Source organism: Pelophylax lessonae, assembly GCF_965119305.1.
Source record: "Pelophylax lessonae genome assembly, chromosome: 5".
NCBI lineage: Eukaryota > Metazoa > Chordata > Amphibia > Anura > Ranidae > Pelophylax > Pelophylax lessonae.
The window spans coordinates 139,271,433-139,294,871 of record NC_138772.1 but is presented as its reverse complement, the minus strand read 5'-3'; the positions used below and the strand labels follow the sequence as shown (position 1 = coordinate 139,294,871).

The 23,439-nt window shown below is 40.4% G+C and overlaps 1 protein-coding gene across 4 annotated transcripts in view; it reads right to left on the bottom strand.

Moving 5' to 3' along the window:
* CREB5 (cAMP responsive element binding protein 5) overlaps positions 1-23,439 on the bottom strand; it is a 593,699-nt gene that overhangs the window by 117,670 nt on the left and 452,590 nt on the right. For all 4 annotated transcript variants that reach the window (XM_082257535.1, XM_082257536.1, XM_082257537.1 and 1 more), the window contains one exon: positions 10,705-10,831. In XM_082257535.1, coding sequence (XP_082113661.1) covers positions 10,705-10,831 — 127 coding nt within the window. The remainder of the gene's footprint in view (positions 1-10,704; positions 10,832-23,439) is intronic.

Below are 23,439 nucleotides of genomic sequence, written 5' to 3'. Positions count from 1 at the left end.
TTACCTCGCTGTCCTCATGGCTGTTTAAAAATATGTCTCCATTACTTCTGCCTTACTTCCTGGACAGACTATAGGTCATGACACAGGAAGGAGTTAACCAGCTTATCTCATTAGCCCACACCATGCATTATCAATCCTCCTACCATTCTATGCATTAAGATAAAAAGCCTTCAGCCCCTTTAATACTTACCTGAGCCCCATCCAGATCTAGGTATGTCCACAAGTGCCTCAGCAGTCCGGGACTCTCCTCCTGATTGGCTGAGACACAGCAGCGGGAAGCCAATGTCAATCAAGATCAGTTAGCCAATGAGGACAGAGAGGGGGCGAGGCATAACCGTGCCCCGTGTCTGCATGGATACACGGAGCTGTGGCTCGGCTTGGGTGCCCCCATAGCAACCTGCTTCCTGTGGGGGCACTCGGCAGAAGAGAGGGTCCAGGAGTGACGACGAGGGACCCGAGTAGAAGAGGATCTGGGCTGCTCTGTGCAAAACCACTGAACAGAGCAGGTAAGGCTACGTTCACATCTTGGCGTTGCTATTTACAGGCTTTTTTTTAGACGTTTTTTCAGGTGTTTTACAGGCGTTTTTACAGGCGTTTTTGTGCAGGCGTTTTTAGGTTGACTAGTAACCAATGGAAAAAAATAAAAACGCCTGTAATCTGCCCAAAACTAAGCTCATGTACTTCTTTGAGCGTTGGGCGTTTTGCTTAAAATGTCAAAACGCTCAGATGTGAATAGGGGCCATTGAAATGAATAAGATTTGTCTTGTTGGGCGTCTTTTTTAGCTGATCCTAGAGCAGAAAAACTCCCCAAAAACGCCCCAAAACGCCTACATGTGAACTTAGCCTAAGTATAACATTTTTGTTATTTTTTTAGGGGAAAAAAAATAAAAACAAGACTTTAGTATCATTTTAACTTTCATCTTGAATAGATTGTTCATTTGGCAGAGTGTTCTGAGTGATCAGATAACAGTCTATGTGGATAGAGCTGTAGTATTGAAAACAGGAGAAGTATGTTCAAGGTTCTGTAAAGCTCACCATACACTAGCTAGAGAATCTGATTGTACAATCTCCTTCAGATCTACCATCAAGTATGTAGTGTAAGGGCCTGCCTGATTGCAAACAGAGTGATTGGATAGATGGTGTATCCTCCTATTATGTAGTTTTAGTAAATCTAAAGGACATTGTACAGAGATTGTACAATCAGATTTTATAGTGTATGGCCAGCTTAATACACCTAAAATAACTTTTTGCTCTTTTGGTGCTATTAATTGTTAATGGATCACCAAACACAAAAGCAAACACACATTTTGCCATGTGAAAAACACTGCAAAATGCACAGTAAAAAAACGTGCAACCCACAACACGCCAAAATGTCCCATAAGCCACTTGTAGCGCAGCCCATTGAAATCAACGAGCGGCCCTATGCGTGTCATGGGAAAAATGTGTACTCCCACCATGCTAGATGTGAGTGGGGCCTGAAAGTGAAATTGGTGCGTTTACACAAGAACAATGAGGCTCCATTCACATCAGTGTGTTTCTGAACGCACAAAAAATGTGTGCTTTGCCTTGCATTTCAAAAATGTGCTGCACCAAAAATCACGGTAAAAAACACACCAAGCTCCATTTAAAAAAAAAGTTCTGGAGCTTCTTTGGGGCAACTGTTGCGTGTACGGCAGCCCATTCAAGTGGATGGGCTGCCCTATGTGTGACAAGTGAAAATGCGCCAAACCGCCCCCCCTCCCCCTCCAAAGAAAAAAATGCTTGTGGGAATGTGAGTTCCTGCTACGCAGAGATGTGAATGGGGCTTGGCAGATGAGTGTTTCCATCCACTCCCACACACTATGCAATCTGATTGTACAATCTCTATATAATTTCCTTTAGATTTTCCGGAACTATGGAATAAGAGGACCCATCTATCCATTCATTCTGTATCCAATCAGGCAGGCCCTTGGTCTACATAGTAGATGGTAGATCTATCTACTATTACCTCTCTGTTTAGTGCTTGCCAAAATTCAGCGTTTTTCTCTTAATCTGTTCTCCCTCATTTTTTTCATATATACAGACCTTAGACGTGTCCATAATGACTTCTAGATATTTACCCAGTGACTTCACATAGTTTATACCTATACCACACGTCTGAACTGTGTTACTATAATGATTGTCCTACCTGGAAAATATAGCTTGTAGGGGTCTAATGCCTCGTACACACGCATCAATAGTTGGCCGTGAAGTTTCGGCCAACGTCCGATCGGCCGATTTTCAGGTTGTTAGTATGATGCTTTCGACAACTGACTCCGACTTTTCGGCCAAACAAAATCTGGTGTGCAGGCTATAAAATTTTTGTTGGCCGTCAATAGAACGGCCGATTTTCCATCAGTCAGATTTCAGCAGACAAAAATGTGATGAGCAAGACTGGGCATGCTCAGAGAAGAAAAAACACACGGAAAGTAAACCAGCACATGACATCACTTCTGAAGTTGGTTTTTGTTGGCCGATAAAATTCGTGTGCAGTCTAGAGCACATTTCAACCAACACAACAACACTGGACAAAAGACGGCCGATCGGTCGGCTGATAATCGTTGCGTGTGTACGAGGCATAAGAATAGATACAAGGAGTTAAATTTGGTTTTCTAGCAAGGAGCTCAATAGCTCAGCTAGTGCGAAAAAATCATTCTTAGTGTTATTCGATAGGCCAGTGCTCAAGAGAATAAAGTGTATAGTCTTTTGCCTTGATGCACTAAATCAGGAGTCTTATGTAGTGTTCCTTGCTCAGCAACCACTCAAACCATTGTATCAGCCAAGAAACGCTTTAATTTGAACTAATAGAAAACGTTTCTGTATTTTTGTGTTCTTGGAGTTCTCCCTGTGACTCATAAACATATAATCTATAAAATAAAAGGTGAACTACTTCCTACTACTCATAATTAGTGAGGAGCAATTTGAAACGAAAAGTATTAGATTCCATGTCCATGATGCATTTAGGTTTGCATGAAAAGATTTCTGGACACCTCAGTTTTATAAGCTTGCATAATCTCTAAACACCTAAAAACACTAAAGGTGTTTGACAAGCTTTTCAAATAGCTTAGAATGAAAGAGTCAAAATGTAATCCATCTTTATAAGCTCTGTCACTAAAAGGGTTTATTCAGACAGACAATTGGTCCCATCTTCTGTCCAGAGCTGCTGGCAGATACGTGTGCGTCCACCTTGGAAATCAGTGCACGTCAGCCCATAGAAGTGGATACACATGCAGCAGCTGCATGGACACAATTGCATGTCATAGTTTGACATTTGGCAGGAGTGGTCAGGTCTGGCCCAAGACATTATGCTGCCTTGGTCCAAAAATAATAGGCTGCCCCCCCCCAAAAAAAAAAATCACGCCCACCAAAAAGACCCCCCACATCCATTGATTTATATTATGATAATTAAAACTAAAATTTATCAGAAAGTCAGATTTACATGCAACAGTACCTTGTCTATATGCCAAATTATATGACATACCATCATGTTACCGCTCCCCCATCTTGACACTTTAGGGCAGGGGTGCCTAACTCAATTTCTTCTCGGGCCGCATCAGCATTATGTTTGCTACATCAGCATTATGATTTCCCTGAAAGGGCCAGTTGAATCTAGATGTCCAGAGCACCCCACCCCCTCTTACATCAGATGTCAAGAGCCCCCCACCATCAGAAGTCAAGAGTTCCCCACCCTCCCTTACATCACAGTACACCCCCTTACCTTGTGCTGCTGCTGGGAAGAAGCTGTGGCGTTGCTGGGAAGCAGAAAATGCAGGGTCTAGAGGGCTGGAACTCTCCTGCAGCTGCAGGAGAGGTGCAAGGGCCACATGAAGAGGGCCACATGAAGAGGGCCACATGAAATGGCCTGGAGGGCCGAATTCGGCCCACGGGCCTTGTGTTTGACACATGTGCCCTAGGGCATCCATGAGTACAGTGTGTGTCAACAAAGTGGGCCCCCCCCCCACCCCTCAGTAAACACGTTGCACCCATGGATGATATGCCACTGGGATAGGTCTGTATAGGTGCAGGTAAGGGCGGTATAGGGGCAGGCAAGGGCGGTATAGAGGCAGGCTAGGGTAGTATAGGGGTAGACTAGGGTAGTATATAGACAGACTATGGTAGTATATAGATAGGCTAGGGCAGTATATAGATAGGCTAGGGAAGAAAGGGGAGGGCTAGGGTTGTATGGGGGCCAGCTAGTAATAGTAGTATAATGGCAAGCCAGGGTTGTATAGGGATTTTTTAGCATGACAGGTTATGCAATATTTGACCATCCAGCAGGTCAGCAGCCACTACTTGAAAAAATGATGGACATCCATCGTGTCTTATCACACAGAACTAAATTATTACCTCTCTATTGCTCTCTCCCAGTGCTCCCACAGTCTTCAGTGTCTAGCCTCACGCATGCACCAGAGCAGAAGAAAGAGGACCAGGTGCGAGGCTGGCCACTTCCCCACCTCCAGTTCCACCCAATAGAAATGCAAGCCTCGCAAGCTGCACCTGAACATCGGCTGCTGGCAGAGCTGGTGGGAAAGGGATCTTTCATTGCTCTCTGTCTCCTGTGGGTACCCTGCCCCCAGCAGCACACACACCTGAGCTCTTCATGTGTGCTCGGTGTTTACCAGTTGATGTTAGACTGTGTGCGAGCACCATCGTGCCCTGCAACAATGAGGGCTGCCTTTTTACAGGGCAGCGGAGCGACCTGGGGGGCAGTTGTCACCCTGACCTCCGACCCTGTCCACCCCTGGATGACACACTGAACTGCTGGAAAAAAATCTTGGGTGTCAATTTGCTGCCCCTCTCAAAGTTCTGCCTGGGTCCAATGGACCCAGTGGGACCCATGGTAGAACCGGCCCTGGGAGTGGGAGTACAAATTTGAACGCAGAGACTGTGCGTTTGAATCTGTGCACCTGCCCTAAGAATTAATGGCACCCCCGTACATCTTTTAAAGTGCATTGCATTTTTCTGTGGGTCAGGAGCACACCCGCAAAGATGTGTACTCATCAAAGAAAATTTTAATAAAAAAGCTCATGCAAAAAAAATCCATTTTATCCTTAGCTGTTCTGGTGCCCAATTTTAGAATCTTAAATAATCTACTGTTGTGACAGGCTGGCAGGAAGTACTACAGAGAGCAGCAGGGAACACAAGTATCCAACATATAAAGAATTGTATTGGACGTAAAAGAGAATTGTATTGGAGAAAAGATTCTATAGACAGGTACCAGGACAGTTAAGTATAAAACATCTACTTTTGGAAAAGCTTTTCTATTTTTTTCAGTGACAGAGTCATTTTAACCACTTCTGGACCGCCCACCGTATATTTACTGTGACAGGGTGGCCCGGCTGCGCAAAATCTGAAACTGAAAAACAGATCTTTCTTTTCCTCTAGCACATCCACCCCCCCACAGTTAGAAATCACTGCCTAGGAACACACTTAACCCCTTGATCACCCCTAATGTTAACCCCTTCCCTGCCAGTGTCATTTATACAGTAACAGTGCATTTTTTTAGCACTGATCATTGTATTGGTGTCACTGGTCCCCAAAAAGTGTCACCTAGTGTCAGATTTGTCTGCCGCAATGTCGCAGTCCCGCTAAAAATCGCTGATCGCCACCATTACTAATAAAAGCAATAAAAAAAAAAAATGGCATAAATCTATTCCATAGTTTGTAGATGCTCTAACGTTTGCACAAGCCAATCAAAATACACTTATTAGGATTTTTTTTACCAAAAATATGTAGCAGAATACCTATTGGCCTAAATTGATGAAAAAATTAGATTTTTACAATTTTTTTGTTGGGAATGTTTTAGAAGCAGAAAGTAAAAAAAAAAAAAAAAAAAAAAAAAAAATTTAAATTGTCAGTCTTTTTTTGACTATAGTGCAAAAAATAAAAACCTCATAACTGATCAAATACCACCAAAAGAAATCTCTATTTGTGGAGAAAAAAAGACATCAATTTTATATGGGTACAGCATTGCACGACCGCACAATTGTCAGTTAAAGCAACGCAGTGCTGTATCGCAACAAATGGCCTGGTCATTAAGGTGGTAAAACCTTCCAGAGCTGAAGTGGTTAAGGTGCCAATAGACATGTGGAAGGTCAAGATCAGACTAGCAGTTGATCATTCAGCATTCAGGTGGAGAAATCTAGTTTAGCCAATTTATTATTCCCCTAAATTGGTTGGCTAGATAGAATTTGCTATTTGCATATTTCAGCCTATAGGCATCATAAGGCATTCAGAGACAGGAGTTTTTAAAGGAGGAAATCTGAATGTACCAAAATTGCGTTAAATTTTAAAGGAGGAAATCTGACGCGTCTAAACGCTTGTAAATGCGTCTAAATATGCCTAAATGTTAGGCATGTTTAGTGAATGAGTGTTCATTCATTTCAATATTTCATACATTTTTATTATGGCCAATGAAACAGAAAAAACTCCCAAACGCTTGACATGCCTGAATGCATCCAAATGCGTCTGAATGCATTTGAAAAGCGCAGCTTTAGAGATTTTTTTCAGGAGAAAAGTTTTCAGAAAAGAACAGTGTGCATGAGGCCTTAGTCACTTTGATGTATCTTTATATTACAACCATCTAATGGCAGCAAATTTCTCCAAAAAAAACAATATAAAAGAGTAATCTACTGGTAAATTCTAGTTAAATCTGTGTGTACATTTAACATAAAATTGTTTTGGTTGATTGATACAGACCACTGTGTCTGGGCGATGTCCTGCTAACATTTATGAGATGTTCAGTCTTTCATTATATAAGCTTAAGGAGGATCTTCAGTCATTTGCAAAAAAATTTGAGTCAGCAGCTACAAATGCTGCAGCTGCTGACTTCTAATAAAAAGGACACTTACCTGTCCAGGGATCCAGCATTGTCTCCACTCGGTCCAGTTCTTCACCGGTATTTAGGTCCCTTGTGCCAGCATGTTTACTGTGGGAAGCTGGTTGTGTCTCCTTGTGTCTTCACAGTCAGTTTCCCACTGCACACGTGACATGTCCCAAGAGGGGTTGCGGGCAGGGAAGGTGGGGGGGGGGACTTTTTATGGAATTGCCTAGGTCATTCCAGTGGAAGTGGGTACCTGCCAAGGGTGCGGTTCAGCTTTAAGGATCTTGTTACACATCACAAAATTGTTTTGTGAGGCCTGGATTAGTGAAAAGACATTTGACTTATTTAGGTCTTCAGATAATACAAGGGTTCTTCAAAATGTTTCCACAATTTCCCTTTTTTAATTTTTTTTAACAATCAGGATTGCTTTTTGAAGGATAAAATAATAGAACATACAGAAAGGAAAACTGAAACAACCAACTTGACATGGTAGAACATAAGTACAAGTTTTACATCAGTTGCGATTGATAATAAAATAAAAATAAAATAAAGGGGAACTTTCCAAGTTTCGCAGTCTTCCTTACCACAGTGCCACAACTCTTATATTAAACTGAAAAGTCAGCCGGCTTGCCAAACAGACCAGTCACATGACACTCTCAGTGACGACCAATTACTACTCCTCTCACCCTCACTATTTCAAAAAAATATGTAAAAATGCGGAAACTTTTTGAAGACAACTCATATTTTCTAAGGATTTCAAGACATAGATTAGGGCCTTGTTGAAGGGCTTTTGTTTGTGCCAGATAGGTTTTGCACTCCTATACAAGTTTATGGGTTTTAAAAAACAGCTTGAAACAGGTCAAATGCAAGTCAGAATGAGGCCAACTGCAGTGCACCTGCCAACAAATTCTGAATGATCTTGGAAACATTTTAAACTGAAGGCCCGTACACACGTACCGATCGTCGGCATACAAACGTCGGCGGACGAAAAATCTGCCGATTGTACGCGTGTTAAGGCCCGTACACACGTACCGATCGTCGGCATACAAACGTCGGCGGACGAAAGATCTGCCGATTGTACGCGTGTTAGTATGGTGCCTCCGACAGATGTCTGCGCACAATCCGCGGACAAAAGTCTTTCTTGCAAACATGAAAATTTTTGTCTGCGGACACCAGAACGGACGATTGTTCGCCTGTCAGTACAGAATTCGGCCGACAGACCGCAGATTTGCAAGACTGGGCATGCTCAGAAAATTAAAAACACAGGGAAAGTTAACCATTACATGACATCACTTCTGCAGTCAGCTGAAGTCTGCAGACAAAATTCTTGTGCTGTCCTTGTGCTGTCTTTGCACTTTTTAACAGACACCGACATCCCGGGGAGAAAAGACGAACATTTGTATGCCGACCATCGGTACGTGTGTACGGGGCTTTAGGTCAAACTGATATCAGCACAAGCCCAAAGTCCTTCAACCCATTTATTTATGAACATAACCATAAAATTAACCACTTAAGCCCCGGAAGATTTTACCCCCATTCCGACCAGGGGGTATTTTGCGATTCGGCACTGCGTGAATTTAACGCACAATTGCGCGGTCGTGCGACGCTGTACCTAAACGAATTTGACGTCCTTTTTTTCCCACAAACAGAGCTTTCTTTTGGTGGTATTTGATCACCTGTGCGATTTTTTGATCACGCGCTATAAACAAAAAAAGAGCGTCAATTTTGCAAAAATAGCAATATTTTTCACATTTTTTTATATGAAATTCCCCCAAAAAAAAATGTAAAAATCAAAATTTTTAAAAATTTTCGGCCAATTTATTTTATGCTACCTATGTTTGGTAAAAAAAATCGCAAAAAGCGTATTTTGATTGGTTTGCGCAAAAGTTATCGCGTTTACTAACAAAGGGAAAGATTTTTGTCATTTTTGTTTTTTTTTTAACGCGTAATGGCGGCGATCTGCGATTTTTTTTGCGGTACTGCGACATTGCGGCGGACAGATCGGACCCTTGACTGACATTTTTGACACTTTTGGGGTTACCAGTGACATTTCTACAGTAATCAGTGCTATATATATGCACTGTTACTGTAAAAATACACTGGTAGTGAAGGGGTTAACTTTATTTGGAAGGGAGGGGCTGTGTGTGTCCCTAGGGGCGTGGTTTCTACTGTGATTGGCTGTGGCTCTAGCTGTAAAGACACTGATCAACGGATCTACATACCAGATCCGTTTTATCAGTGTCTTTGCAGCGAGGAGAATGACAGGCAGTTTGTTTACACAAGCTGCCTGACATTCTCCCTCTCCCCCGCCGATCGCCGAGTGACCGGCGGACATCGGGTCCGCTGGTCACACGCGCGGGGGGGTCCGTGACCACGCGGGAGCGGGAGCGCGCCCCGGGGGGCGCGCGCTCGCTCCCTAGACCCTCACAAGCAAGCAACGTAGCCCTACGTTAGTTTGCCTGTGAGGGGCTGACCGCCGACGTAGATAGTCGTGCGGCGGTCGGCAAGTGGTTAAAAAGATCTCTGTTGTAGATTGTATTTGTGATTTTCACAAATTAAATACACATAATGCACATATAATTTGAATCTTTTTGTAAAATGTGTGCTTACAACTACGACAGATATCTATATATTTAAAGTATGCGGAATGGTTAAAACCCTTGCTGATTTGTTTTTACTGTCTCTGTCCCACTGGGGAGATTTTCCTTCTCTTACTGTCCCATAGACACAACAGAAAGTAAGGGAACATCTCTCCATGAGACAATAAATCTTTTTTAGACAGCTGTCAACTGAACAAATGTTCCCATTGGTAGATATTCCCATTCCCGCCTCCCATTAAGTTAACAACCTTAGCACTTTACATTTACTGTCACTTTCTCTATCGGTGGCAATGGTCATTGGGACAAGTGGCTGAGTAAAGCTCCCAAGCAGGGACACAGACAGCAATTCCAAACCTTCATTAACCCAATCAAATGTTTTATCTTAGATACACAGGAAGTGGCCATAATGAAACATCATACAGCCTTTTAATAATTCATGTAATTGTGACAGTTACTTACATACACAATTTTTGTTTAATGAAACAAATACATATTCAAGTAATTATTACTAGGTTGAAAATTATTTTACATTTTACAATTATTTTATATGTTTGGTTAGATAATGGTAGGCCTAATCACAAGCCACCTTGTGGCAAACTTTTGCTTTTTTTTTGCACAAGATATTAACATAATTCTTCTTGGTGAATAAATGTTAACACACTGGGGTTGGGTTACTAAATGCAAATGGCCTGTTCACTTTGCAAAGGAATTTGCTCCAGAACCTAATAAATAAGGTGAAACTCTGCTGACTTTCACCATCCAAACATGTGCAAGGAAAATGTGGTTTGTTTTATTTTCTTTGCATGTGACTGTTTACTTTTATTTCCTTTTTTTTTTATTAGCAAAGTGAAACTTCACCACATTCACAAAGCTCTGGGGCAAATTTCCTTGCGATTTTGCCTACAAAGTGAATAAACTTTTTGCCTTTAGCAAATCAACCCAATTGTGTCTGGGGCCAGATTGGGCAATATGTATTTCTTTAGCTGTAATGGTAAGTTCCAGCAAGCAATGTTTGGTAGAAGATGGTGAAGTATAGCGGGAGTGTCTCAACTGCTGAAGGACTGCTGCAGTTTCTAAGTGAAGTAGCTGCTTCTTGCCTCCTGACTACAGATACATTTGGAATGCGGTTGGTAAACCAATGGGGGGTGTTAAACCAATGTTAACAAGTTAGAGAGGTAGTTTTGAAGATACAGTTGCATAACAAAACAATCCCATTTATTTATATAGCTCCTTAATGTTTGCAATACAGGTAAGACAACTCACAGGCATCAAGACGGCAGAGGACCCGGGCATGGTGGGGTTGGGCAGAGTGCCAGGCATAGAGGCAGGCATGGGTTGTCTTTGTCGGTTGTGTAGATGTAATAATGAGGAAAGAGAGCCCGGGACAGGCCTAAAAAGAGAAAGGAAATCATTGTAAGAATTACAGACAGTATAAACATTTAAGGGCTGTACATCGTATTACATGTCAGGCTAACTCCATAGATGCCTGATATTTTGACCTAGGTCTGCGCAACCTTTCCTTCAACGCTTCCTATTCATGAACACTGTTTTCATATTATCAGAGCAGGACAGGTTACAATAACAGGGGTACACCAGGAGCTTTACAGCAGTCATTGACCAAGAACTTGTCTGTTATACTTTCCAGGCTACAAAGAACATAAGCCGAAATTGAATTTGATCTGTATTCACTTTCTATTTCTGGCAACATTGTATATAGTAAAAGTAAATAACAGACTGAAATATGGAAAATCGCATCCACAGTGGCGGCAACAACGTGGTGACTAATGTAATACAGGTGTATGCTCATAAAAATGCCAAAAAGGCAAATAAAACCTACCAATTTAAAAGTGTTTTGAAAGAGACTGCCCTTTTGCCCCATCAGGTCAAAGTGACAGAGTCTCTCAAAATCCTGCCCCCTAATTTCACCTTAGCTGCATTACTCTACTAATCCATTGCTCCTTCAATACCCTTGGTCCTTCCAAGTATGTAAACTCCTCCCAGGAGGCAGTGTTTGTGTGTAAGCAGCCAATCGACATTGCACTGTCACCAGAAGAGGAGGATGTTACAAACCATGTGTAAGTTCAAACACCATCCAATACAAAGTTTACACAGGATTTTTATTGATTTTTGTTTCAGTGACAGTGGTCACCAGGACAAATCTACCTAGCAAGTATACGGACAGCAATAACAACTTAATAAACAAGCAAAAAATTTGGGGGAGCATACCCATGTATTTCTAAAGCTGGTGCAGCTATGAACCAAAAGACATGTATATTAAAAAAGAATAGCGCACACATGCAAAAGAAATTACCAAATTGGAGACAATCCATAAATAAAAATGGGGATTTGGTCCCACCATATGGCCATATAGTGCTCAAGCCCACCACTACGTCAAAGTACCCCATTATCAGTGGGTCCTACACTATCCATGAAAATAGTGTAGGACCCACTGATAATGGGGTACTTTTGACGCAGTAGTGGGCTTGAGCACTATATGGTCATATGGTGGGACCAAATCCCCATTTTTATTTATGGATTGTCTTCAAATTTGGTAATTTCTTTTGCATGTGTGCGCTATTCTTTTTTAATAAGCAATAACAACTTGCCAGGGGTTCTATACTCTCCCTACTCTATCCAAAATGAAACAGTGGTGGCTGTATTTAGGTTTGAAAATCTTGTTTCTGTTTACATTTTTAATCATTTGTACACACATTTTTTTCTCATTACATATAGATAATAAGGGGGTGATTTACTAAAGGCAAATAGACTGTTCACTTTTCAAGGAAGTTGCACGTTGCAAGAAAATTTTCCCCAGAGCTTAGTGAATGAGATGAAGCTCTGCTGACTTCCATCATCCAAATATGTGCAGGAGAAAATTCTGCTTTTAATTTACCTCTCAAATTGAAATATCTACACATTTGCTAAGCTCTGAAAAAAATTCCCTTGCAAACTGCAACTTTCTTTGCAATATGAACAGCCTATTTGGCTTTAGTAAATCTATACTTAATGCAGCTTCACAGATATAGTAGACCTGCTGATGTTCACTGTTTCCTTCAGTGACTCCATCTGCCAAAAGGGTTTCTGAAAGGGGTCCCATTGGATGAAACAGTGAAAGTCAGTGAATCTGCAGCATTTGAGAGGTTGAATGTCATCTGAAGATACTTGCGTATCCATTGACTGTATAAATAAGGTCTAATAGTTCACGAGTCAAACTAAAGGATATTAGGATATAATGTTTTGATTTTTAACTATGGGTTATTTAAAGCTAATCAGGTAACTGGACCTTGTCGACCCAAAAATAGCCAAAGGCAATAGCCTTTCTGGCAGATACCAGGGCTGTCAAATAGCTACTGGGAGTCTGACATGAAGCAGATATACTTAAAAGCATAGTACTCCCTGTTATGATTAATATTAGGCATGGATCTACAGTACATCTACAAGTTACAACAGAATATAATAATAATATAAATAATAATAAAACTTGGGACACCATAATTACAACACCAAGATGACTATAAAATAAATGAAATGTAAACTGAGCGGCATGCTTGAAAGCTTGTTGCCAATGCCAAATTTCAAACTGAGAAAACAATATATGTGAACAAAGAAAGCAAATATAACATTCACAAAAGCTAAAAATACTTCTGTACCTTTAAATTGAAAGTTAATAACAAACAACAGTGCTAATACAAATATTGACAGGGTATATCTTAATAACATAATTATGAAAAATGCACAAAATAATATAATAGCTAAGATGATGAGCAGATTGGGTGCCTCAGGCTAAACCTGCATTATAAAATACATACATGTAATGGGTTTAAAGGAAGTTCAAACCATTTCAATATGATGTTCTTTATTTTGCCCATGCATAGCAATATATGACACGGATCATTAACCCCGCAAAGGATTGCCCAGATCTGAATGATGAACCTGAATACAGATGTTCTAATTCTGCGTTAACGTTTGTACTGTAAAAAAAACTGTCTGTAAATATAGACATGAGACAATCATTACTTGAGCCTGCCCAAATCAAAAAATGACCCTATGTATAAACATACACTGCAACCTCGGCAGATACCCCTTGTTCAACCAATATAAAAAAAAATGTAAAATATAAGTAAAAAAGGACATGCAAGAACCTGGTATGTCTGTTTATCCAACAAACAGCAAAGTGACCTCTTTTCTAACATACATCAGAAAAATAATGCATTGACTTTGAGGGTCGCTAGGCAAGATAGACCCTTTTCTTTGCTCAAATGTTTGAAATAGTTTTTTCTCCGCATTATAGATATTGTGGGCATTTCTAAAATACAGTGCTGTTGGGCCTCAGTGTATATTTCCCTGACCTAAAGCAGAAGTAAACCCTTCTGTGCTTTACAGCAAAGGAAGTTACCATCATAGCCTATGTTCGATCCTCAGTGCCCATGGTGCTACATGTGATCGGTTATGACAGCAGCCTTTTGATGGTTTGACAGCTTGTTTGAGAGCACAAGCAAGTGTGACAATTATCATTCATGGCATGCCTTGAATGCAACTTTTTTGGAAAACTGTTAAATCTATTTATTTCTGCTTTAAGGTACAAATGCTCCTATTTCTGCACATGTTTACTAGTATGGCAAGCAAACAACCTAGCACTGCAATAAAAAGCTGGGCATTCTGCTTACAGCTGTTAAAACGCTTCCCATTGTAATGATCATTTAAGAAACCAGCTGTAGCTCAAAAAAAAAAGCAACATTACAGTAAACCTAACAGATATATGAAGGCTGTGATAACCTGTGAGCCTTCACTAAAATTATGATTGCAAACAAGACATCCGAAACAGGTACACTTAAATGGATATAGTCTACTTCAGACTCACATTTTATTGATAGTTGGTGTCTGGTTGGCTGAATTAAACAATGGCTTTTTATGAAGGATACCAATGATTAGATCACCCCACCAAAGTCTTCTGACTGAAATGACTTTGGTTACAATGGCACAAAGTGAGCTTGGATGTGAACAAGTTAAAGCTGATTTACCGACAGAAATAACAACCCAATTTAATACAGTCATGACTTAAGTGAAAAATAGCTAAAATACATTTATTTAGACCTAGGCTATCATGACACCAACTACCTGTAATTCCCCCGTATAGGCTGGAAAAGAAAAGGGTCATCACTCTGAGCCAATTAGTGTTCTATTGCTTTGCATGGTACTATCAGACATACAGTGGACACACATACAGAGGGAAAAGCAGTAGGATGGCATAATTAATCTGCTGGTGCTTCTTCACACAACAATAAGCTAAACCAGGTCCTGGTTAAAAGACAGTATTGCTTTACTACAGTCTGTAGGACCTGATTGTGCTTACTGGCAAGGGTACTTGGATAAAAAATCAGGCTGAACAGAATTACAAATCATTTGACATGAAAAACCATATGAATATTTAGCTATTTGCCCAGAGTTAGGATAAGAAGAGCATACATGCATGTAATCCAAGGGGACTTCTTTCTAAAAATTTTGTTCTAAAAATGTATTAAAAAGAACTATCTCTGTTGGCCAAATCAAACAACCGTTTCCTACTGTCAGTGCAGGTGAAATTATGAATGGTGAATGTTTTCATGGTTGCTATGGAGAACACACATTATTATACACATGATAACCCCCCGTATCTCAATTACCAGCCTGAAAGTCTTGCCTTTAAGCAGTCTGTGGCCAAAAACTTTCTCTTGCTTCTGTTGGTAATACATGTTTATGCCAAAACAACCAATAATGAATTATTCTCACATATTTTGGAATTATCCATTATTACATCTATTGCCAACAGTCTTTCTAATGTGTGCAGTAGCAATGTTCAGAAATCAGCTCTATGCCCCGGGACTCTGGCACTCAACAACCATCATTCTCATGCCAACTCCTATAAGAATTATATTTGTAAATTGTCTAGACAACACAAATGATTCCAGATGCACTGGGTCTATATTCTGCTTGTTATTACCCCACTTTATAGCTCTGCTGTTTTAGATTTATTGGATAAACGAATACATTAATACTTTGTAGATTATCAATCTATCTTTATAGATGCAGAGAAAAAAAATGTGGTGTGTCATGATCAGGAATTTTCCACCAATAGAAACATGTGAAGTATATCTACAGAAAAGTATTTTTCCATTTTGGATAGTGTGAGGGAAATCCCCTGTTAGACAGCTGTCCTGTGAACAAATTTCCCCATTGGAAGGTTTTCTCTCCATCCCTGTTCTGGTAGTAACCCAAAATTTTGGATTGACTCATCACTTGTATTGCAAGTGACATAGATGAATAGGGCAATTATAGAGTAAGGAATTTCCCTATCCCCTTGCCACTCTATTCATATACAGTATAGAAAAAAAAAGATTTGCCTTTAATCATACTTTAAACTTGTATAAAAATAAACACATTAACCTCATTAATGTTAGAGATGCTGTGTCCCTTTTCTCCTCAGGCAGAAATCAGATGGGGATCCCTCAGGAGTATGTACTCAGGGTTGAACATGAAAATGGCAACCTCTATTATCTTAGCAAACCAACAGAAATGGGTGCACACAGCGAGGCATCAATGTTACGGCAAATATAAAGATCATGTTTGTCCACCACTATTTTTCTCACCTGTTTAGAAGTCTATGCAAGAGCTATGGTATACCCAGTTACACGCTTAAGTTAAAATACCGCTATCATTGCGTATGGGTGGCTTCAATGGAAAGGATCACTAACACTTGTTTAGTACCAAGCATTTTACTAAGTCAATGAGAAATGATGCTAAATAGACTACTTATAAAATATCTATACAATTCAACTTAAGATCAATCCATTGTACCTTACTAAAAAAAAAAAAAAAGAACAGGATAATAAAAGCTTAATACATAATGAAAAAAATAACCATTTATAGGATCCCTTAGGAAGGTATATACTAATACAAGAAAGAAAAGAGGTGTCTGATTTATTATCTCTTTACACTAACCAAAATAAATATATTGTTGCTTATTCATACAAATGAGAAGAAAAGGCAAACAAACTATCTTATCGCAGATCACAATGTTCCACTTACAATGATAAATGGTCAAAGCAGAGCTTCACCCAAAAGGGGAAGTTCTGTTGTAAGGCCTCCATCCCCTCCTCTTTAGGAAATTGCACTTTTTTTTCCGCCTAGGTGATTCAATTTCTCCTTCCTCCCAGAAGTCTGCGGGACCATTCACAATGCGTAGCATAGCTCACACGTACATGGTGGGTACCCGGCTGTAAAGCCACATGCTGTCACAGCCAGGTGCCCACTGTTAAGATGCCAGGGACCAAAAAGAAATGGAGTCAACAGTTCGGGTGACAAAATCACTGGATCCTGGGACAGGCGAGTGTCTGTTTATTAAAAGTCAGCAGCTACAGTTTTTTATTTATTTATCTTTTACTAGCGATCTGTGATTTTTAGCGGGACTGTGACATTGCAGTGGACAGATTGCACCCCTAACTGACATTTTTTACACTTTTTGGGGGACCAGTGATATTACTAGAGTAATCAGTGCTAAAAATATGAACTGTTACTGAACTGTTACTGTAATAATGGCATTGGCAGGGAAGGGGTTAACCCAGTGGTGATCAAAGGGTTAAATGTGAGCCTAGGGGAGTGTTTTCTAACTGTAGGGTGATGGGCTTGTGAAATGATCATAGAGACCTGTGATTCTTTATAGAAGGATCATAGAAGGATCACAGGCACTCTCTGATCATTTCAGAGAGAAGAACAGTCAGCTGTGTTTACAACAGCTGACCGTCCTTCTTTCTCAGCGGGTAACGATCACATGTGCCCGGCGGCAATCGCGGTCCCATGGATCAGCATCCCCGCTGCCTAGTGGGGCAGGGGCCAAGAAAGTAGACCGCACTCAGGAAAAGTAAGATGAAAACAATCAAAACTCCTTTATTCTTCTTCGGTGCAGCAGACAGACAGTACAATGCACATAACAGACGTGCCGGGTACACCTGGCACGTCTGTTATGTGCATTGTACTGTCTGTCTGCTGCACCGAAGAAGAATAAAGGAGTTTTGATTGTTTTCATCTTACTTTTCCTGAGTGCGGTCTACTTTCTTGGATTCTTTATTGCTTGGACGGCGGATCTGACCAGCACCAGCTATTGAACTGACACCTGAGCGGCTCTGCTCTTTGTTGTTATTAGTGGGGCAGGGGCACCATGCACGTGTCTGACGTAGGGCTACGCTGCTTCGCGCAGCCGAGCCAGCCTGCCGCATGCAGGTTAACTGAGATTAAGTGCAAAGAAGCTCTTGAAGGGCCTCGACGATAGCTGGCAGAAGAACATCTTCAAGGACTGCCCCTCCCATAATAATTATTCTTCAAGTCACCTTTGCTCTCCTGCCCCTTCCACTACCATCCTCCTTTTCTTTTGGACAGTCCATGCCCAGTCGGTCCAGGAGTAGCATTGCCACCATTAATACACTCTGGCAGCATAGTTCCAGCACTTGATAAATTTCGTTCCACTTCATGATTGTGTCCCACTTGTTGTTGATTCTTCACAAAAAATTACAGTTTTATATCTTTATGTTTGAAGCCTGAAATGTGGCAAAAGGTCGCAAAGTTCAAGGGGGCCGAATACGTTTGCAAGGCACTGTATTTCAATCAATGTGCCTTTATGAATAATGGGTATCCTAAGTGGGTGCACCCTTCTGTTTCCCAGAGTTCTACACCCTTTCTGAACTTGGTGGTTGTCTCATGTGTCCCCATCTATCACCAGCTCTGTCCTAACCCACCCTTTTCATGAAATTACACTAGGCAGCAAATACTGTCTTTTATATTGAGGAGTCTCCTTCCATCTACTCCATTGGTTATTGCCTGCTACAGATGGTGGAAGGTGAATTAGAAGACATTCTAGAGAAGGTGGGGATGCCTACCAATACCATAATGTGTTCACTAATCCTTATGAATATACAGGGCCAGATTTTAATCTTTAAAGCTTGTAGACTCACAACCTTTTGCACTCAAAACAACACCCTACTGCTAGGATCACCCCTTTGACACAGAACATTTTCTTATTTTACACCTGTTGTCGAGTTTAGAAACAATGTGTAAATAATATTATATTATATGAGTGCATATCTAATAATGGTGGGAAAAATGTGTAGCCTATAACTTTTACAGGAAAAAAAACATCTTTTTCCATCCTCCACAAAAAAGGGACAGGTACACTTAAGATATTCTATTCCAGATAACCTGGGTGCTTGTATTCATCTAATTGGACTGGTATTGGAAGAGTAAGACTAGAATGTATACTGTGTATATTTTTTCTCTAACATAAAGATGATCTAAAAACAAAATAGAGTCATGTACAGACAAGCTCTGTAATAGCTACAGATTTTACATTCATTGTTTCCTGTATTTTTAATTTTGCCTGTGGGAAAAGTATTTTATTGCAGAAAGCCCTTACACAAAAAGTGTATATACAGACATCAGTGCATTGTTGTATCGCCAATCTAGTTCCTAGAGAGCTGAGCCTCTGCAGACAGATTACTTCTACCTGTGTACTTGTATAAACACCATTCATGAAGTCACAGACAACATAAGCTTTTCTTTCAATTAACATGTCATTGATGACATGTAGAAATTTCAAGCTACTCTCATGAGTGATAAATACAGCAGCCCCCCAGACCATGGCCTTCTGCTGTCAGGTTTGTTAATCAAATTGAAGTGTCCAAGATAAATGATAGACCCAGCTGTTTTAAGTGCTTTCAGGAAGGAGTCACTGATTTGTTCAAGACCAACGCTGTTTAACATTCATAAATGGCCTGTAAAAGTCACACATTTTGTTGGTGTTCTAAAACGGTAATCAAGTATACATTGGCTCACACAGCTAGAACTAGCATGTATGGACCTAACTTGACAAAGGGGCAGAAAGCATGGAAATGTGTGGTCATGTCAGTCTGGTGTGCGCTGAGGGTCGTGAGTTAGCCAGCTCTCAGCTCAGCTATTCTCCAGAACACGGTTTTACCGGTGGCGGCTGCAGCTTCTAATTACTGGCTCTTGGTAGAGGTAGCACTGCTACTGCTGTTGGTGTACCATGGACCCTCCACCAGATCTGCTATTATGCTACACCCTGGCTGTGATGTGCTGACTCCTTTCCATGTATACTGAGGCTGGATTACTGTATGTGGATATTTTTTTATGATTAAAGCGTTTCGATTTTACTGATACCACTCTGCACTATGTCTTTCTGTTTACTATTTCAGGCTGGATCTTGTCGCGAGATTGCTGGTGTGGATGCTGCAGGTAGTATACAATTTTACCCTCACATAAGGCCTTGATTCCAAGCAATTCAACATTTTACTGATTGAAAAGTATTTGATCCCCTAATATTCAGCAAGATTTCTGGCTCCCAGGTGTTTTCTATACAGGTAACGAGCTGGGATTAGGAGCACTCTCTTAAAGGGAGTGCCCTAATCTTAGCTTGTTACCTGTATAAAAGACACCTGTCCATAAAAGACATTAATCAATCAGATTCCAAACTCTTCACTATGGCAAAGACCTGTCAAAGGATTCAGGGACAAGATTATAGACCTACACAAGGCTGGAATGGGCTACAAGACCATCGCCAAGCAGCTTGGTGAGAGGGTGACAATAGTTGGTGTGATTATTTTCAAATGAAAGAAACACAAAATAACTGTCAATCTCCCTCAGTCTGGGGCTCCATGCAAGATCTCTCCTCGTGGAGTTTCAATGATCATGAGAATGGCAAGGAATCAGCCCAGAACTACACGGGAGAATCTCGTCAATGATCTCAAGTCAGCTGGGATCATAGTCACCAAGAAAACTAATGGTAACACACTATACCATGAAGGACAGAAATCCTTCAGTGCTCGCAAGGTCCCCCTGCTCAAGAAAACACATGTACAGGCCTGTCTGAAGTCTTCTAAAGAACATCGGAATGATTCAGAAGAGAACTGGGTGAAAGTGTTGTGGTCAGATGAGACCAAAATCAAGATTTTTGGCATCAACTAAACTTGGAGGAGGAGGAATGCTGCCTATGATTCCAAGAACATCATCCCCACTGTAAAGCATGGAGGTGGAAACATTATGCTTTGGGGTGTTTTTCTGCTAAGGGGACAGGAAAACATCACAGTATCAAAGGGACAATGGACGGGGCCTTGTATCATCAAATCTTGGGTGAGAACCTCCTTCCCTCAGCCAGGGCATTGAAAATGGCTCATGGATAGGTATTCCAGCATGACACTGACCCACGACACATGACAAAGGGAGCAATAGAATGGCTCAAGAAAAAGCACATTTGGTCCTGGAGTGGCCTTCTCCAGACCTTAATCCCATAGAAAATATGTGGAGGGAGCTGAAGGTTCGAGTTACCAAACCTCAGCCTCAAAACCCTAATGATGTAGGGAGGATCTGCAAAGAATGAGAAAAAATCCCTCCTGAGATGTGGCTAACTACAAGAAACTTCTGACCTCTGTGAGTGCCAAAAATACTTTTTTCCCCTCACTGTATCTCAAAGCGATGGACAGTGATATTATAAAGGGTTTCTTTTCCATATAATAACTAAAGTCACTCTGTCAATAAAAACAGAAAAGTGCATATTGTTTACAGAACTTTTTAGATGGCTGGGCTTAATAACAGGTTTTAATCAAACCTAACCAATTTTGCATTGGAAATCCTTTGTCATGTATTGAATGTTCACTTGCAAAACAAAGATTGCATGTGTGTGACTATATATGTGTATATATATATATATATATATATATATATATATATATATATATATATATATATATATATATATATATATATATATACTATATTTTCAAAAGTATTGGGACACCTGCCATTACATGCACATGAACTTTAATGGCATCCCAGTCTCAGTCCGTAGGGTTCAATATTGAGTTGGCCCACCCTTTGCAGCTATAACAGCTTCAACTCTTCCGGGAAAGCTGTCCACAAGGTTTAGGAGTGTGTCTATGGGAATGTTTGACCATTCTTCCAGAAGTGCATTTGTGAGGTCAGGCACTGATGTTGGGTGAGAAGGCCTGGCTTGCAGTCTCCGCTCGAATTCATCCCAAAAGTGTTCTGTCGGGTTGAGGTCAGATCTCTGTGCCGTCCAGTCAAGTTCCTCCACCACAATCTCGCTCATCCATGTCTTTGTGGACCTTGCTTTGTGCCCAGGTGCACAGTCATATTGGAACAGGAAAGGCCTTCCACAAACTGTTCTCACAAATTTAGGAGCATGAAATTGTCCAAAATATTTGGGTATGCTGACAGCTTAAGAGTTCCCTTCACTGGAACTAAGGTGCCAAGCCCAACCCCACACCATAATCCCCCCTCCACCAAATGATTTGGACCAGTGCACAAAGCAAGGTCCATAAAGACATGGATGAGCGAGTTTGGGGTGGAGGAACTTGACTGGCCTGCACCCCGATAGAACACCTTTGCGGAGACAGGCCCTCTCATCCAACATCAGTGCCTGACCTCACAAATGTGTTTCTGGAAGAATGGTCAAACATTCTCATAGACATATATATATATATATACACCATTTAGACCATTATGAAAGAGCAGCACGACTCGCGCATACGCAGTAGGAAACAGGCTGTGAAGCCACAAGGCTTCACTTCCTGTTTCCCTTAGTGAAGATGCTGGTGCCTGCACTGATTGACAAATCTGATGGGGTGCTAACATTGCGGGATACCTGGACAGGTAAGTGTCCTTATAATAAACGTCAGCAGCTATGGTATTTTAATTTTTTAATTTTTTTCTTTTTTTACAGGCTGGAAATCCTCTTTAACCCTCCTCTTATGTTAGAATTCCGTTACTATCCATGATGTTAGGGTCAGTTTTGACCCGTGTTTTAAATCAGCCATAAAATACCCTCTGAATAATTATTTATCATCAAATTTGTTTCTTACCTCTTGGTTACCTTGTTAGGCTTCTTTATCCTTGAAAAGATTGGTTTTAATATTTTTGGTGTGACCCCTAGACCTTTCTTTTGATAGCATACCTCTCATTTTCAAATTTAAAAAATGGTAAAATAAAGTCAGCAACTCTGAAATGAATTTGTCCTATGTTTCTTCACTTTATTTAGAGAAGCAGACAAGCAGGAAAAGAGATAGGCCCCTCCCTAACTACAGCTCACAGGGTTGAGAGGGGATTGGCTGTCACTGTTACTAAGCAGAGAGAGTGTTTATGATTTCAGTTTTGGCACTTATTAGTGTCCTAAAATCCTATATTATAACTGGGTCAGAATTGACCCTAACACCATGAACGTCTTAATTTTCACCACAGTATTTTATAATTTAGTGAAAAGGATTATTTTTCTATTACATTGTTTAAATAGAGGTTCCTGACAAAGTAAAAAAATCTTGATGCAATAAACAAATTTATGTGATACTTATAGACATTCAAAACCTGAAAACGGGTCAGTTCTGACCCTAACACAAGAGGAGGGTTAAGTCATCTTAGGATTCTTTGTCCATTCAACATATGCAAAAGAAAACTTGAGATCGAAGCTGTTACATTTCCATGGAAGACACTAAGCATATTGCAAATATATAAGCAAGTCATATTTGAAAAAAAGATACTTGCTAAGATTACTTTCAGGGAGTTACCTTTACCTTAACATTTTGAAGAATCACACAAACAAATTAATTGTACAGAATGTCCTATTTGTAAGCTATTATTAGGAATTCTAATAGCATGAAAAACAAACACAAAAAATAATTTATAGCACACGACAACACAGTTTGGAAACAAAATCTAATTTGTCTTGGTAAATCCATTTCCACAAGCTCTACATATATTTATAGTTTATTTAACATCAAGTAAATAGTTCAATAGATTATACAGCTTCCTTGGAAAAGTTCTGCAGCAACAATCTGTCTTCTAGGAACAGCTCATCTTTCCTTTGGGAAAGAGAATTTATATAAAGCATAATAAAAATAAGCACAATAAAGATAAACAACCTTGGTGCAGGATGTCCAAACA